Source organism: Gekko japonicus, unplaced genomic scaffold, assembly GCF_001447785.1.
Source record: "Gekko japonicus isolate JY-2015 unplaced genomic scaffold, Gekko_japonicus_V1.1 scaffold2300, whole genome shotgun sequence".
Classification (NCBI taxonomy): domain Eukaryota; kingdom Metazoa; phylum Chordata; class Lepidosauria; order Squamata; family Gekkonidae; genus Gekko; species Gekko japonicus.
The window spans coordinates 225088-243737 of record NW_015169853.1 but is presented as its reverse complement, the minus strand read 5'-3'; the positions used below and the strand labels follow the sequence as shown (position 1 = coordinate 243737).

At 52.8% G+C, this 18650-nt stretch overlaps 1 protein-coding gene across 1 annotated transcript in view; it reads left to right on the top strand.

The window, feature by feature from the left end:
• GALNS (galactosamine (N-acetyl)-6-sulfatase) overlaps window positions 1-18650 on the top strand; it is a gene marked incomplete at its 5' end in the record, with an annotated part of 67054 nt that overhangs the window by 45740 nt on the left and 2664 nt on the right. The window contains one exon of the mRNA XM_015417364.1: window positions 11480-11597. Within this exon, the coding sequence (XP_015272850.1) occupies window positions 11480-11597 (118 nt within the window). The remainder of the gene's footprint in view (window positions 1-11479; window positions 11598-18650) is intronic.

The following is an 18650-nucleotide window of genomic DNA, read 5'->3' as shown; positions in this document are numbered from 1 at the left end:
GGGAAAGAGGCGCCCAGAGGACAAGTCGATACAAGAACCAGGGTGAAAGGAAGAGCACGAGCTCAAATGAGAGGGAAATGGGAGAGCTTGAACAACAGAGACCCCTGCAAGATCTTCCCGTGTGAGCGAGACAGCGAGGAGGAAGAAAGCGCGCTGGAATGGAGAGATGGGAAGTTGAGCGTCTTAGCACAAGACTCCTGTTACTTTAAGCGGGGAAAGGGGTTGATTGTGAATAAAGAGGAGAGATGCGCGCAGCCGGGGAGGAAACGATTAGGAAGAAACGAGGACTGGGTATCAGCTGTGAGGTAACACTGACCCAGGCGTTTCTTCCTGATAAATAGAGAAGACCCCATTGGAGTCGCTCTCTTGGAAGTTCTGAGGTTAGAGCAGCATCATACCTCCCTTTCGCTCAACCGACTGGTCCCGTGAAGGGAGTTCATGGCACTTCCACGTCGGGGACATCTGGCCTCGCTGCAGATCAAGGGAGCGTGCACGTGGGATTGGGGATTGCCCTGAGGAGGGTACGGCGAACCATTGCCAAATATCATGGAGGCTGCTCTAGGGGGACAGGGTGGCTTACTAGCTGCGGAATCCCTGGGGGGTCTCACAGGGCAGGAGCCTGGATGGGCATTGGAGCCTCCCCCCCCCCCACGGAGGCAGGGGGAGCTTGGCTCCTGCAGCATTTGCACGTGTCTGCCGCTCCTGCTCCTGCTCCAAGCAAAGCAAAGCATCGTAATACAGTAAAGCAGCTCCGACATGTCATTAATCCACAATTCATCTTTGTAAAGATTAAACAGCCGCCCAACAAGAATAACATCCCTGTTAGCAGCACGGCGGGTGACTCCCCTGCCCCTCTGGGGCCGTCCAAGCCGTCTCCTTCTGCGTCCAAAGCTTCCTTGTCCTGTGAGTCAGGCCTTTGGTCTGTCTGTCCCACTCTTGCCTAACCCGACTGGCAGAGAAGCTTCTTTTGCTGGCTATTGAGCCGAGGACCTTCTGCACGCCAAGGAGTGCTGTGCCACTGAGCTGTGGCCCCTCTGTTTTGGAAAGGAGCCTCTCCCGTTAAAGGAGCTCAAGTCTCCAGGCCGGGAAAGAGCCTGAGGCCTTGGAGACAGACCGTCCAGGCACAAGGCAGCTTCTGGGTCAAATAGGGCCTAAGAGAGGAGCAGCCATCTCTCCAAGGGCTGAGAAAGGGAGAGAAACGAACATCTATTTTATTTATTTTAATTTTAGGTATTTAATTTCTATCCTGCCCTCCCTGCCAAGACAGGCTCAGGGTGGCTTACAAGATATATATGTATTAAAACATCAAAATGTGTTAAAACATAAAAAAAATTACATAAAACCACAGCATATAAAATCATAATTGCTAGTAGACATGGTGAGCGATGCCGGTATTCTTTCGGCATCCAAAAGGATTTTTGGAGAGGGACCACAGATAGCATCATGGCAGAGCACACACTTTCCATGTTCAGTGCGCAGGCCCTGGTGTCTCCACTTAAACAAAATTTTGATTGCGTGACTGGTGAAGACCTTGGGCGCTCTATCCCTGCGAGTTGACATAGCCAGCACTGGGTTCGATGGCTCACTGTAGGTCACCTTTGTATATGAGAGGAATTGCAGAGAGGAACAGAGCTTGCCTTGATGCGGAGGCAGCGTAATACGTTTGTGTAAAGAGAATGTTAGCTGCACCGCTAAGTGGAATCACTGTGCTTTTGCCTGGCTTTTGCGGCTGTTCCCCCTTGTTTGCTCCCTTCCGGTATCCTGCTGGTGTTTCTTTTCCCCGCAGCCAAGCTTGCCGTCCAAATGGATGTGGTGCCGGAGTTCAGGTCTGGCTCTTCTCTGGAGACCCATCATCATTGACTCCTTCCATGCATGATCAATGCTGTGCCTGGCTTCCCTTTCCTGCACAGGAAGGACGGCAGAGGCTTTGGCGCGTCTGGGCTGCCTCTGTTTCCAGTGGGAGGGTGGTCTGGTTCCAGATCCATCCACGGGAGTTGGCTGGCACTGTAGCTAAGCTACATATCAGAGCACCCTCCTGGGTCCTGGCCCCGTTCTCTCATAGTCTTGTGAAAGGTGTGAGAGGCGCATTCAGAAGTTCCACATACGACAGTGATGTTTGGCTGCCTTCTGTGCTGCTTCAATGCTGTAGAGTAGCGGGGTCAGCATTTGGCCGTTCAGAGCCCCAGCTGGCTGCCAAGGGCGCCCCAAGCCCACTGCCCCATCCCAGCAACTATAAACCAGACAGAGCCGTGTAACAAAGGACGCTACAACTATAGCAGTCATGCAAAAACTCTACAATACACAGCAATAAAACCTCTATAATACACAGTTCCTGGCAGCACCAGCAGATGAAAGATGTGTAAGTGAGTTACAACTAAACAATAGGACTGGTTGCCTGTTAGTGGAAAGTTTTTTGGAAACTGTGTTCTTGTGAATTACTTCAGAAGTAGATGCTATTAATCTTATGCAGAAACAGTATTAGTCACTACTGAGGAAGTTCAACGAAACGAAGTTTATAATATCCGGATCCTTCATTCCCATTTATGACTTATCTACATGCATTCTGAAGACTTCCCATGGAATTTGTACTTATTGACCACCGTGTGACAGAGTGTTGGACTGGATGGGCCATCGGCCTGATCCAACACTGGCTTCTCTTCTGTTCTTATGTTCTCATTATATGTAAACTGTACCTGTAGGGACTTTATTTATTTATTTATTTATTTATTCGACTTATATCCTCTGCCCTCCCTGCCGAGGCAGGCTCAGGGCGGCTTACATAAAAGGCATAAGAATATAAAATACATAGAGCAACACATAAAACAATTTATCATACAGTTATAGCAGACATAAAGTCTTTGTAGTCTTTATTATCTTTATAATTTGTATTTGCTGTGTATTATAGAATTTTTGCATGACTGCTATAGTTGTAGCATCCTTTGTTACAGAGCTCTGTCTGGTTTATTGTTCCTTGCTGTGTAGTCCCCTACTGTATATCCATCCCAGCAACTGGCAGCACCAGCCCAGGCATTTCCCAGAGTGTCACAGCCTCTTACTTGGAGATTTCTGAGGGGTGATTGCACCAAAAGCCCTCCAAAGTCAACTTCTCCGGTGAGCAAAAGCCTTTGTGAATCAGCCAGGAACGGCAGCGTTTAGCCCAAGCGCCCGCATCTGAGTTCTGTCTTCCGTCTCCTTGCAGAGGGTCCCGCAGTGGCTGTTGTCTTTTCAGCTGCAGCCCAAGAGCCCAAAAGGCTTCCCGTTTCCTGCCCCGAGGGCAGCACCAGTTGCTTTAGCGCACCTTGAGAGGGAGGGTGCAGAAATGGCCTCCCTTCTCCTGGGCTGGCACAGCTGCCCGCTCTTGCCCTCTGTCCAGAAGAACGGCTTGCTCTTGAGATATTCCCAGGGGGGTTGGGCAGTGTGCCAGGCTGTGCTGGCATATCACGCAGGAACCAACGGTAGGGCGGATGAGAGGACGTCTTTATAGAGAAGCCGAACCTGAATCGCTGTGAATCCGAAGGTCTAGTAGGGGGGCAGGGAGCGGCTTCTCTAGCACAGACTCCTCTGTGATGAGGCCCTGCCTCGGCTGTTTTGCCTCACCCTGACTCGGGAGCCCAGCACGGCAGCCGCGGGCCGGACAACCCTTTTTTTTAAGAGCGGCACCAACTGGCTCTGCCGTCATTTGGTGGCACAACGGGCATATGGTGAGAGAGAGGGTGAAGCAGTTCTGGCTCCTCAGCACTTGAGCCTGGCAACCACGGACGTCCCTGCGAGCCCTGGAAACAAACATGAAGGCCCCAAGGATGGAGACCCTAACAGCCGAGGGAGGAAGGCAGCGTCTGAGTGCCGGCGCCTTCCTCCCAACCCCGAGCTGGGCTCTCGCTGCAGGCCACGGTGGGATTAACAGTGGAGCGAGCGAGTGAGCGACATACGGCTTGGCTGGGAGCGGGAGGGCGAGGAGAACAGATTGCCGGAGCACAATTACACTAAATGAACTAAACACCCGCCACACCTGTGCCTGGGACCTGGCGCCTCCCAGCCATCCCTGATTGGCTCTCCGGGGACTTCCTGGAGGTAAAGTGTCAATTAGTGTAACGACCCCGGACGCTGTCCACTCTGCTCCTTCATCCGGAGCGTGGAATAATTCCTGGCACACAGGGGGAATCTCTCCGAGCCGGCTCCTCGCCACGCCACCTGCTCACCCTGGCGCGCTCTCCCCTCTCATTCTTCCACTTGCAATTCCCACCTTCCCTTCGGCAGGCTCGGAGAGACGGAATACAAATCTGGGGCAGCCGGAGGGCAGCGCGGGCTGTCGGCTTCCTTGGGTGACGGCGTCCCCAAACACCTGTGCACGTATTGCCTGAACCCCGGGATGAAGGCGGCTGCCGGTTCTGGTCGTCTGTTCCTCCCCCCTCCCCCTTTCTGGAGGGGAGATGGGCAGGATTCCAGGGTCGGAAGCCCTTTGCTTTGCAGAGCAGGTACACCTGTACAGCACCCGCAGTCCCCAACGGAGCCCCTCGTGGCTTCCGGTGGTGGCCAACAGGGAGGGCTGCAGGAGCAGCCGAGAGTTCTGGGGTTGGTGGTGCTGGTTCTCTAAGCGTTGGGGAGCCCTTTGCCCTTCCCAGTGACTTTTCCTAGGAGGGCGCTCTTGTGCCAAGCCTGAACTGATTGAGGTTTATAAGATTATGCATGGGATAGAGCAGGTAGAGAGAGAGGTACTTTTCTCCCTTTCTCACAATACAAGAACTCCTTGTGGGCACTCCATGAAATTGCTGAGCGGTCGGGTTAGAACGGATAAAAGGAAGCACTTCTTCACCCAAAGATTGATTAACACGTGGAATTCACTGCCACAGGAGGTGGTGGTGGCTACAAGCACGGACGGCTTCAAGAGGGAATTAGAGAAGCATATGGAGCAGAGGTCCATCAGTGGCTATTAGCCACAAGGTATAGATAGGGACTCTGGGGCAAGTGCTGCTCTTGTCTTCTTGGTGCTTGGGGGGGTCAACAGTGGGAGGACTTCTGGTGTCCTGGCCCCACTGCTGGACCTCCTGATGGCACCTGGTGTTTTTGGCCACTGTGTGACTGTTGGCTTGGATGGGCCATTGGCTTGATCCAACATTGGCTTCTCTTATGTTCTTATGAACTCTAGGCATCGACCACATGAGTGTTCCCTAGAAGCCTTGAGCTTGCAAAGAGCCCTGGGGGCTGGTTCCAGGCTCCATCGGCCAGTTCCAGAGACTCTCTTAAGCTCCAGCCCGGCTGGTGGGGGGTAGGGTCAGCGCTGCTCTTCTGTGTCGGCCCTTGAGACGTGGCTCGCCTTCCGATGGTCCTTTCGTTCATGTCCTTGCAATAACCTTGTCAAGTACGTCGCTGCTCACAGCGGTCTTCCAATGAGCCCTGGTTCGTTCCCCCTACGTATTAGGAAGCGGGGCAGGGGGAGGTGTGCATGTGAGGATACAAATGGGCAGAAAGACAAGTACCCGCCGCTGCGCTTTCTCCTCTTGATTGCCCCCCCCCAAGGGGCAGCTGTGCATTAAAAGAAGGTAGCGGCAAAAAATGGCATCACCAGGCGTTATGTACAACAGTGGGAGGGCTTCTACTGTCCTGGCCCCACTGGTGGACCTCCTGATGGCACCTGGTATTTTTGGCCACTGTGTGACAGAGTGTTCGCCTGGATGGGCCATTGGCCTGATCCAACCTTGGCTTCTCTTATGTTTTTATGAACTCTAGGCATTGACCACATGAGTGTTCCCTAGAAGCATTTGAGCTTGCAAAGAGCCCTGGGGGCTGGTTCCAGGCTCCATCGACCGGTTCCAGAGAGTCTCTTAAGCTCCAGCCCGGCTGGTGGGGGGTAGGGTCAGCGCTGCTCTTCCGTGTCGGCCCTTGAGACGTGGCTCGCCTTCCGATGGTCCTTTCGCTCATGTCCTTGCAATAACCTTGTCAAGTACGTCGCTGCCCACAGCGGTCTTCCAACGAGCCCTGGTTCGTTCCCCCTGCGTGTTAGGAAGCGGGGCAGGGGGAGGTGTGGATGTGAGGATACAAATGGGCAGAAGGACAAGTACCCGCCACTGCGCTTTCTCCTCTTGATTGCCTCCCCCCCAAGGGGCAGCTGTGCATTAAAAGAAGTGGCAAAAAATGGCATCACCAGGCGTTATGTATAGCTGGGCCTCAGATGAGATTCTGGGTGCCAGGTTCATTGGTGCGGGGGGGGGCGCAGTTTGATGGGGCAGTTTGATTTCTGGCCTTGGCCACGAAAACGGCTTAGCCCCTGACCACGGGGGGTGGTGAGTGGGCCTGTGAACTTGCCTGCAGCACCAGTCTGGGTGTGGGTGGTGGAAGGCGGATTTTTTTTCTTTTGCTGTCAAGTTGCAGCCAGCGAATTTTGACCCTGTCGGGTTTTCAAGGCAAGAGACTTTTAAGAGGTGGTTTGCCATTGCCTGCCTCTGCATAGCGACCCATCATCTCCCATCCGAGGACTAGCCAGGGCCGATCCTGCTGAGTTTCTGAGATCGGATGAGGTCAGGCTAGCCTGGACAATCCAGATTGGGGAAGGCAGAATACTTAACGAGACCTGCCATCGGTGGTTCTGTTCCGATGCAAAACAGAGGTGGGGCTCAATCCAGCCACTGTGGTCATGGGGTGTTTTGCTGTCTTCTGCAGCGCCAGGGCATGCAAAGCAATCTGTCAGGTCTTTGGGGGCCCGAGTTCCTAATTATCTAACAGGCTACTCTTAGCATTAGTGAACAAATTAGTACACGTTAGGAGAGGTTATGGATGGCTGTAAACAGTGCTACGAGTGATTATAAAAGCGCCTAACAACGTGATCCACTCTTTAGCAAGGTATCCGCTGTTTAGGTGGTCTGCACAAAGGGTAATTTTTGCACAGAGCTTAGTTTACAGTTGAACAAAGTTTGAGGCCAGGGGCACCTTTAAGACCCAGCAAGCAATCACAAGTGAACAATACAATATCAGGGGGGAAACAACCGTGCAGAAAGAGGCTAAGAAGAAGAACAGAATAAAGACAATATACAAATAAGCAACTCTTAGGTACTATTCAAATTGGAGTGGTAGTAATACATGTATAGCATCTGCTTGCCTGCTCAACATTTGTACATGCTATACACGTATTACTACCACTCCAATTTGAATAGTACCTAAGAGTTGCTTATTTGTATATTGTCTTTATTCTGTTCTTTTTCTTAGCCTCTTTCCGCACCTTTAAGACCAACGGAGTTTAATTCCGGGTATCAGCTTTCGAGAGGTCAGAGGGCAGCTCCCAGGTTACATAAGAACCTAAGAGAAGCCAGTGTTGGATCAGGCCAATGGCCCATCCAGGCCAACACTCTGTCACACAGTGGCCAAAAAGACCAGGTGCCAGCAGGAGGTCCACCAGTGGGGCCAGGACACTAGGAGCCCTCCTACTGTCCCCCCCCCAAGCACCAAGAATACAGAGCATCCCTTGCCCCAGAGTCCCTATCCATACCTTGTGGCTAACAGCCACTGATGGATCTCTGCTCCATATATTTATCTAATTCCCTCTTGAAGCCGTCCAGGCTTGTAGCCGCCACCACTGTTAAGACAAAGAGATAATGCTTACATGCACTTAGAGTGATGTAGTGACACCACCAACCCGTCCAGGCATGCTGAGTCGCTCTGTGGGGTACTAAAATCCGTGGGGAATGCCTGTAGTGAGTAGGAAGCAGTAGAGCCCTTCAGGAGTCTGCCGCAGCCCTCGACCGGCTCACTTGACAGCATCTCCACAGTTCTCCAGAATGCAGCTGGCTGGGTGAGAAAGCGGCCCAGTTTTCAAAGTTCAGGTCCTCTTCCCAAACGTCCTTCTCCTTTGCCCTGAGCCCCACACTCAGCCAGGCTCCACCAGCAGGCTTCCTTGCGCACACACACACACTCTCCCTCTCTGTCACTGGAGAGCTGCCAAGGAGATGTGGTATTTATAGGACTTACTGGAAACCGTTGGCGCATCCTGAGGCTTCAGCCGTGATTGATTTGGGGGGCGGGCTTGAGCCCCAGGGCCAGCAGCCGGACTCAGGCCGTGAGCGAAGGGGCCTGGGACCAGGCCTGGGTGTCGGTGTTTCCACTTTATCTCCAAAAGCAATTTGCTGGTTCTTTGTGTCCTAAGTGACTCTTAATATGATGGACAAAATGAGATCACTGGGTATTAATCCTCCATTTAAGAAGTACTTGAAGTAATACGGCAGTGAAAGGGAGCGTTAAACCACTTAAACAAATACCTGCTGAAGTTATAATCCTGATAAGAGTAAGGGGTGGATTGTCAGAGACTGTCACTGTGGTGAGGGGGGCAGTTTCCAGCTCCTCCTTTAGCACATACGGGAGAGTGTCAAACTAAACTCCTGTTTTATGGAATTTGTGAGTGCCCGCCTGGTCTTGGTGAAGCCTCACCCCCCCCACACACAGGTTTGTGTACAGACGGAAATCAGCCAAGCTGAATATTCCCAGCGCCTTTTGCTGTGCTGAGCACAGGCTCCATCGTGCTCAGGTTTTATTTCCCTCCCAAAACCACAATACCGCAAATTGCAATCCAGGTAACCTGCCGAGAAGTTCAAAAGGTCTCCTCTGTCTCCCGGCTTTGGCCGACTCCAGCAAATGTGGTGACCCCCATCCTGGGTCACTGCAGCGTTTTGTGTAGTTCTGATTTTTCTTCTGCCCTAAGCGATTTGGGGACAGGGTAGGATTAAAAAACCCCTCATGGATCACTGCCTTGTCATGGCGAGGGGGCTTGCGCGGTTCCATGAAGCTGTGGGCTATGCCGTGAAGGGCCACCCAAGACGGATAGGCCACAGCAGAGAACTCAGACCAAGTGTGATCCCCTGGAGAAAGTAATGGCAACCCACTCCAGTATCTTTGCCAAGAAAACCCCATGGACAGTATCAAAAGGCCAAGTAGTGACAGACTTCACGTTCCTGGGATCCCAGATCACCGCAGACTGTGACTGCAGCCATGAAATTAAAAGACGCCTGCTCCTTGGGAGGAAAGCGATGGCGAACCTCAACAGCATAATAAAATGTAGAGACATCACCCTGCCAACAAAAGTCCGCATGGTCAAAGCAGTGGTATTCCCAGTAGTCATGTATGGCTGCGAGAGCTGGACTATAAGGAAGGCCGAGCGCCGAAGAATAGATTCTTTTGAACTACGGTGCTGGAGAAGACTCTTGAGAGTCCCTTGGACTGCAAAAAGATCAAATCAGTCAGTCCTAAAAGAAATCAACCCTGACTGTTCCCTGGAAGGCCAGATAATGAAAATGAAGCTCAAATACTTTGGCCACCCAATGAGAAGGGAGCTCTCACTGGAGAAGAAGACCCTGATGCGGGGAAAGATTGAAGGTCAAAGAAGACGGCAAAGGATGAGATGGTCAGATGGTGTCATAGATGCAACGAACATGAAGTTGAGCCAACTTCAGAGGACGGCGGAAAACAGGAGGGCCTGGCGGGAGCTGGTCCATGGGGTTGCAAAGAGTCGGACTCGTCTGTGCGACTGAACAACAAAAGGATTAAAAAACAACAACAACCCAGCAAGTAAATAAACACATTCTTGTGGCGATGTTTTTCACTTGTTCATAGCCATGCATGGGTTGGTATGATTGGTGGTGGCGGGATTTCTTTCTGCTTAAACAGGTGCACAAATAGTACAGAGTCAGTGGCATTCCCTTGCCCCACAGCATGCAGCCATAGAATCATAGAGTTGGAAGGGGCCATAGAGGCCATCTATTCTAACCCCCTGCTCAATGCAGAATGAGCCAAGAGCATCCTTGACAAATGTTTGTCCAGATGCTACTTGAAGACTGCCAGGGAGGGGGAGCTCACCCCCTCCCTCGGCCGCCCATTCCACCGCTGAACTACTCTGACTGTTAAAAAAATTCCCCCTGATGTTCGACTGGTCGTCCATGGACACCACCAACAGGCTGGACGTTTGTGTGCTCCGATGGCGTTTGCTCATGACTCAAAGCGGATGGTGCAGCCAAGAAAGTGTGGACCTGGGTGGGCACCGCCATACTACTCTGTTCCTACACTTCCGTAAGCATCCGGACCCCAGCGGACAGTGTGTCACGCACAGTGGTGAGTCCAGGAGAACCGGCCTTGCGTTCTTAAACTACTTCCAGTGTGGTTGGGATACCCTTCACAGTGAGCAGGTAGAGAAAGAAGTCCTTTTCTCCCTTCCTCACAATACAAGAACTCAAGTGGGCACTCCATGAAATTGCTGAGCAGTCGGGTTAGAACGGAAAAGAGGAAGTCCTTCTTCACCCAAAGGGGGATTAAGACATGGATTTCACTGCCACAGGAGGTGGTGGCGGCCACAAGCATGGACGGCTTCAAGAGGGAATTGGATAAACATATGGAGCAGAGGTCCATCAGTGGCTATTAGCCACAAGCTATAGATAGGAACTCTCAGTCTGGGGCAAGTGATGCTCTGTATTCTTGGTGCCTGGAGGGGCAAGAGTGGGAGGGCTCCTAGTGTCCTGGCCCCACTGCTGGACCTCCTGATGGCACCCGGTATATTTGGCCACTGTGTGACAAAGTGTTGGGCTGGATGGGCCACTGGCCTGATGCAACATGTGCTTCTCTTATGTTCTTATGCAGAACTCCAGGGCAACTACTGTGATTTCGAAAAGTGCCATGCAGCTTGTAACACAATGCCTTTTGTCATACAGCCAGCAGGGGTTTGTTAAGGTTGAGAATAGGTTCAAGTTCATTTTGCTCTGAAGCAGTAGAACAAAGTTTGAGTCCTGTGGCACCGTTAGGAGCAACAAAGTGTAATTCTTGGGATAAGCTGGTACCCAGAATTAAACTTTGTGGGTCTCAAAGGTGCCCCGGTGTTGGGTATTACAAGTTGAAAACACTCAGTATATCTGGGGTTAAATGTTTGTTTATGTTACTCACAGGAAGTCACATGTTTCTCATGTAACCAATGTTCTTTAGCTGTAGAAAGCCCGGGAATTTTCTCCCTGATCTAGGAGTTTGATTGGGACTAAAGTGTCAAGGTGTATTACCATTTTATGGCTTCTCTTCCCATCTTTGTTTGGTGTTCTGAAGAAGAAGAAGAAGAGCAGCCATACTCTCCCTCTTCTAGTTTTGTCTTTGTAGAGTAAGGATGTAGCCGATTTAGCTCTGTTGTTATTTTCATCCCAGTTACCCTTCCCCATGCTAGAATTTAGTAAAAACTTTATATTTTAATCACACATGGACTCTGAGTCTGAATTATTTTACTCTGGCTCTGCTGGACTATCTTATCTCTGCTAAATACCATTTTTTCAAGATCTCACAACGAAAGGACTCAAAAGTTGAGAATGAATGGGAAGGTGTCGGTCTCTGCAGCTGCTGCTCCATGTTTTAGCAGAATAACTTGGCTGGGTTTGTATCCCCTTGACAGGACCCCATCTGCCCAGACGGACGCGTTCCTGCATTGACAGCTCCGTAACTGCTGTGCTCTGTCTTTCTGCCCTTCCAGTTTCTCTAGCCTCGAGTACCAAACCGTCATGGAAAGGATCTCTCTGGTCGTCCAGCAGCACCAGGAGACGCTGCTGCCCGGGCAACCTCAGCTGAACGTCTGTGACAAGGCAGTCATGGTAAGGGATTAAAACATAACTAGAGCTTAAAATCGTTGGACGCCGATCCCTTTTGTGGAGCTCAAACGTCTCCCTTTATAGGAGAAAAAGGAAGCCGTCGTCCGTCCTTTTGATGGGAGTTGAGGCTGCTCAACAGAACGCCCAGAAAATCTGTTATCTGAGGTGTGCAGAGGCGCTAAAAGACCCGGAAACGGGCCTGGGAGAAATCGCCATCCACCACCTGGAGGCTTCCTCCTCCTCTGTCATCTATCGCAACACTTCTCAAATGCCATTCCAAAGGGATGGGCAGTAAATAGACCAGGGGGAAGGGAGTGCATCGCTCCCAGCCTCCTGTGCAGAAGGTCCCAGGTCCAGTCCCACGGATCTCCAACTGGAAGGGTGTCAGACTGCAGACAGGAGAGCCAGAACGCAGGCAGGCAGCATAGACGAGAGCGGACTGACTGGGAGGGGCTGTGGCTCTGGGGCAGAGCATCTGCTCGGCATGCAGAAGGCTCTGTGGCTCTGGGGCAGAGCATTTGCTCGGCATGCAGAAGGTCCCTGGTTCAATCTCCGGTAGCATCTCCCGTTAAAAAGCAACAGGGGTAGGTGATGGGAAAGGCCGTTGCACGAGACCCCAGAGAGCCGCTGCCAGTCTGAGTAGACAGAACTGATCTTGAGGGACCGAGGGTCTGACTCAGTAGAAGGCGGCCTCGTGTGCTCATGTGTTCTGGTGGTCCGGCTTACCTTAGGGACCGCCTCTCCCCGCATGTTCCCCCATGTTCCTACGGTCGGGGACGCAAAATCTCCTGGACATTCCAGGCCCCAGAAACATCAAATTTGCGGTTACCAGGGCCAGGGCGTTCTCCGTGGTGGCTCCTACCTGGTGGAATGAGCTCCCAGAAGAGATCCGGGCCCTGCAGGACTTGGTGCAGTTCCGCAGGGCCTGTAAAACGGAGCTCTTCCGCCAGGCCTTTGAGTAGGAGCCGCCGCCACCATCATTACGCCACAAATCACCTGCTCACAACTTTAATGCCAGGAGCTCAGAAAGTAGAATTTTTGTTCAGAGGACTCCACAGCTTAGAGGGAGCATTGGCCGCCGCCACCATCATCACGCCATCATCATCATGTTGCCATCGTCCACCCTTATTGGTCCCACAAATTGACCACCCCCGGAGCGGGGACTATTGGGGGTGTGAGACGTGCCTGGCAGAGAACAATGCTGTATGGACGTATATTGTTGCTGCTATATTGATTGTTATTATTGTTGCTTGTTGTTAGTATTTTTAGAACCCCATCTTGAATGTTATAGTTAACTAATTTTGGAGCACCGTAAAGCAAATTTTAGTGTACTGTAGTTACTGTATTTTATATTGTTCTGTACTGTTTTAATGTTTTAACTTGGGCATTCGTGCCCCTTGTGAGCCACCCTGAGCCTTCGGGGAGGGCGAGGTATAAATTTAAAGATAAATAAATAAATAAAAATAAATAAGGCCCCCTCTGATGTTCAGCTCTCCTCCGGACACACACACGCACACATACATACACACCGCACGCCACCAAAAGGCTTAGCTGGCTGGCCTCTTGAGTGACAACGCAGTCCCAAGCAGGGCTACACTCTTCTAAATCCAGTTAAGTCAGCGGGTTTTTAAGGGCGTGACTCTCCCCAGGGCTGCACTGTGAAGAGACCCCGTGGAACTATTGGGGGGGGGGGGAGCTGGCTCAGTGGTAGGCTGCAGACACGATTTCCCAGGTCCAGTCCCTGGCATTTCTTCTTAAGTTGGGTCTCAGTCAGCAAGTGTTGGGGGAAAGCCTTCTCTGTGCCCGAGGGCCACTGTCAGTCAGAGTATTCAGCAAGAGGGGCCGGGGGCTGTAGAAGGCAGAAGCGTCACGTGATGGTGTCACACGGCTTTGGTGCCAGCCTTCTCGTGGCCGTCTTTTCCAGAGTACTCTTATGCTGACTTTGCATCTGCTGCCTTACCCATCCACTGTGCACCTCTGGCAAAAGTGTGCTTTGGTGTCCCTTTTGGAGAAGACTGCTTGCACCCCAGGACACGTCTGAATGCGACAGCCTGGGCCTTTGTCATGTACCACTTTACCTGGGCATGATGAAGGTGCTGGAAGCCACCGCTTGCTCGGCACAGTGTGGTAATGAGCATCTGCCCCGTCGCATGTCTCCCCTGCTCGAATCAAGCTGGCCACCGTGTGTGCGTTGCATCCTGGCCGCCTTCGCTGCCACGCCCACGCCCCCTTCCGACTGGGACACGAGGACTCGGGTTCCTGCTTGCATCTGACAAATGGAACTTTGACTCTCTAAAGCTCAAACCATGAAGACTTTGCTGGTCTCTGAGGTGCTCCTGGACTCGAAGCTAGTTGTTTGGTGTTGTGGTTAAGTTTGGTGTTGTTTGGTGTAGTGGTGAAGTGCACCAGTTTGGTGTAGTGGCTAAGTGTGCGGGCTCTAATCTGGGAGAACTGGGTTTGATTCCCCGCTCCTCCACTTGCACCTGCTGGATGACCTAGGGCAAGCCATAGTTCTGGCAGAACTGTTCTTGAGAAAGAGCCAGTTTGGTGTTGTGGTTAGGTGCGCAGACTCTAATCTGGGAGAACCGGGTTTGATTCCCCACTCCTCCACTTGCAGCTGCTGGATGACCTTGGGCAAGCCGAAGTTCTGGCACAGCTGTTCTTGAAAAAAAGAGCAGTTTCTGTCAAGAGCTCTCTCAGCCCCACCTACCTCCTAGGGTGTCTGTTGTGGGGAAGGGAAGGGAAAGGAGTTTGTAAAGCCGCTCTGAGACACCTTTGGGTAGTGAAGGGCGGGGTATAAATCCAATTCTTCCTCTTCCTCCTCCTCCTCCACCACCACCTGGCCACCCTCTGAAACGAAGCAGATACTAAGGAGATAAGATAGATTCTGGTGGGTCACCATGTGGGTCTGAAGCAGCAGAACAAAGTCTGAGTTTTAAGGCCAACAAAGCTTTATTCTGGGTATAAGCTTTCGTGTGCACGCGCGGGACAATACCCAGAATTAAAACTTTGTGGGTCTTCAAAGGTGCTCCTGGACTTAAGCGGATAAGAGTGATCCTGAGCAGAAGCTAAGCAGTGCAAAGAGGCTACAGTGTGAGGAATCCTCTTTTGCTGGTCGCAGGTCCCTCCCTGGCTTGAGCCCGCTTGCGGGGAGGGCGGGATAGAAATCAAACAAACATGCCATCATGGAACGTTAGAGTTGGAAGGCACCTTGCAGGTCATCTAGTCCAACCCCCTGCAGCACTCTGCAGGAGCAGTCAGGAGGAAACAAACACACACCTCTCAGAATGCGCCCCCAACCCAAATCTTCTGTGGGTGTTCCTGCTTAGCAAAGGGAAGACCCTCGCTGTGGTGATGGTGGTGAGATCTGTACGTTCAGGAAGCTGGGGCCGTTTAGGGTAAGGGGAGGGCGTATTTCGTGAGGAAGCACTGGACTGGGACCTTTTGCAGGGCATGGGTTTGGCTGGTCAAGGAGGTTCTGCCGCCGATTCTGCCCACTTTGACAAACTGTTCGCGGGGCTCCTTCCTCGCACAAAGCCAGTTTGGTGTTGTGGTTAAGTGCACGGACTCTAATCTGGGAGAACCGGGTTTGAGTCCCCACTCCTCCACTTGCAGCTGCTGGATGACCTTGGGCAAGCTGTAGTTCTGATAAGAGCTGTTCTTGAAGAAGAGCAGTTTCCGTCAAGTGCTCTCTCAGCCCCACCTACCTCCCAGGGTGTCTGTTGTGGGGAGGGGAAGGGAAAGGAGTTTGTAAGCCGCTCTGAGAGTCCCTTGGGTAGTGAAGGGCGGGGGATAAATCCAATCTCTTCTGCTGCTGCTGCTTGTATTCCCTGCTGCAGCCTTGCTGGTGAGGGCAGGGAACAGTCGAAAGAAACCAAAAGCTGGTGGCCAGTGCTCGTCTCATGCATTGAGACTGTGGAACTCTCTGCCACAGAAGTGGGTCGGAGAGCAGGCTGAGTTTCAGGGAGGGGCCAAAGCCTCTCTGGATAGCAGAGCTCTTTGGCACGCAGGGGGTCACTAGTCAAAGGGGACTGGCCGTGCCACTCACGATGTTGGGAGTCTGCATGGGGCAAAGGGATTTTTGTTTCTGAAAAGCGCCTCCACCCAAGCCTGGATCTTCGGCCCGCGGCACCTGCCGTGAGTGTAAAGAGCTCCAAATCCGTCCCTTGTCGGAAATCCAGACCGTTCTGGTTCTGGCCCTTCCCGCCAAGGGCTCTGAGCTCCTTCGGCAGATCAGCTTCCCTTCGCCCGCCTTGACAGGTTTGGCTTCCGCACAACACACTTCCTGCACCACTTTGGCTGTCCTTCCCGCGGCATTTTGGAAGCCGAAGCCAGATTCTGAAATCCCTGCTAATTGTCGGCTGTTCTGTTGTCTGGAGCGCTCCCTCCCGAGCCTGTCCAGTGCCTCTCGCTCTCACCGCCGGGCCTCCAGTGCCCCCTAGCGCGAGCTGCACAGAACGCAAAGCCTCTGCCTGCTGCTGAACAAGCCCCCTTTCCCGGCAGGGCTCTCGCGCCACATGGAGCAGCTATAAATAGCGCGGGCTGAGTGGATGGGGCAGGAATGACCTTTCGAAACTGACAGCAGGATTCTCCCATGGATTGGGGGGGGGGCGGGATTTGCTTGGCTGCTCTTTTGAGGAGGAGGAGGAGGAGATGGATGGATGGATGTTGCGCCAAGAGGGCCTGTGCTAGGTGCTGTACAGAATATCAAAGCAAGGCAGTCTCTGGCCCAGAGGCCTTGCGGTAGAGGGGCAAGCGAATAAAGAAGGGAGGCGGGGGCAGGATTGGCTCATGACCCATGGACATGGGCGGGAGGGGGGCAGCCCACCGGTCTGGGCGGTGCTTCTCAGAAAGCTGGGAAAGTGCAGAAAAGGATAAACCAAAGGGCCACGGGATTTGGGGCCCCTTTTCTGTGAAGGAAGGCTGAAATACATGTTTGGGGTTTTTTTACTATAGGGTGAAACAGGGGTCATTTTGTAGAAAAAGAGGTGCAGGAGCTCATTAGCATAACTCATTAGCATACCTCATTTGCATAGGCCACACCCCCTGACATCGCCGGAAGTGTGTCAGAAGGCAACACCCACCGCTCAGGTTCCACTGAACTGTTTTGGATTGCTAGCTGTTGGGGGGGGGAACGTGCAGATCTGTCCTCACGGAGGCTGGAGAGCTTGTACCTGAATAAAACTTGGTCTTAAAGGTGCCACTGGACTGTTTTGGATTGCTAGCTATTGGGGGGGGGACGTGCAGATCTGCCCTCACAGAGGAGGGAGAGCTTGTACCTGAAGGCGGGCCGGGGGGGGGCTCTGCAACTTACCTGGCTGCTTCTTGCTCCTTGTGGCCCAACTGAGGGTTTCTGGGAGCAGGGGGTGGGGCTTGTTGCATGTGCCCGCCCCCTGGGCTTCTTACTGCTGGAGCTCTGCTCCTGTGCGCTCCCACAGGAAATGACCCCTGGCCCGGTGAAAAAGGCAACTGAGAAGTGACATGATGCAAGTCCACAACATTATGTGCAGAAAACCAGCTAGAAATAAACTGTTTGGCGCTTCCCGTAATGTTAGAATTTACAGGTATCCTCTGAAACTTGATTGGCAGCGAAGGACTCCTTCACACAGTGGGCAGTTGACCCGTGGAACTCACTGCCACAATGCATGGGTCTACGGCAGCTGCCTTAGATGGATTTCAAAAGGGGTTGGACAGATTTAGTCAGGAGAGGTCTGTGGCTGGGGCTTCTGGCCGTGGGAACTCCAGGCAGAAGGGCAGAGAGGTGCCTGCTGTCATCGGATGCTGAAGAGCACGCAGCAGGGGAAGGGTGCCCGGGGGCTTCGCTGTGGTGTCTGGCCGGCCTCTGTTGGAAACAGGATGCTGGACTAGATGGGACATCGATCTGATCCAGCACAGCTACGCTTCTTGTTTGGTGTAGTGGCTAGGAGCGCGGACTCTAATCCGGGAGAACCGGGTTTGATTCCCCACTCCTGCACATGCAGCTGCTGGTGTGACCTTGGGTCAGTCACAGTTCGCTCAGAGCTGTTCTCGCAAGGGCAGTTCTCAAAAGAGCCCTCTCAGCCCCACCTACCTCACAGGGTGTCTGTTGTAGGGAGAGAAAGGGAAAGGAGATTGGAAGCCGCTCTGAGACTCCTTCCGGTAGTGGTGGGGTATAAATCCAATCCCCTCCTCCTCCTCTTCTTCTTCTTCTTGTGAGAGCAACAGACCAGTGGAGAGAGGGGGGTGGACGGATCTCTGCAGAGCGTCCTTTCTGGGGATCGAAGGCACTCCTGCGGCACGCCCCACCCCTGCTCTCTGCTGGGGCTTGGGATGTGTCTGTACTGGCCAGATGGAGGGTGGGATTGGACTCCAGAGTCAGCTGGCACACATTTTCTCCAGGGACGCTGTTGTCTCTGGCATGACTTTCTGCGGGGGGCGGAGTGTTGTCTGAAAGCGAGGGGTGGCTATCCGGCACAGAGGCCAGCGGGAGGCAGAGAGGGCAGCGGGCACCGAGGTCCTCCGTGAATGCAAGGGGCGGCTGGGCCGTTTAAGCCGGATCGCCCACTGGCACCAAGAGTCCCAGGCGGTCTTCTTCCCCACACTTCCCCAGAGGCTGCCTGAGTGGAAGGCACATGGTTGTGTGGGTCCGGCTGAGCTCGACTTTTGCAGCCCAGCACGGGCTCCCTCTGTGGTGAGTGTCAGCCGGACGCCCTTTCTCCCTGACATTGGGTCTCCTCTACAAGACGCAAACTAGGGCCAGAGAATTCCTGCAAACCACGGAGGCACGTGGGCCCCGGTCCCCTGTTTTGGTGTGTCGCCACATAAATGCCTCCTAATCCATCACTTGGCGGCCTAATCCATCAAACTGCTCATTAAAACACCAGCGTTCTTATCTGTCTCACCCTTGGCCTCCGGAGACGGCCGCCTTCTCCCGAGCTCTTTGGGTAATCTCTGCAAATACATCTGCGCAAAATAATTATAGAGCCTTTCAGAGTCTCAGACCGGCTCTTTCTTCCTGCCAGCGACACAAAGGTTTGCTCACTTATCATGATGCCGGGAGGAGGAGTTCAGAAGACA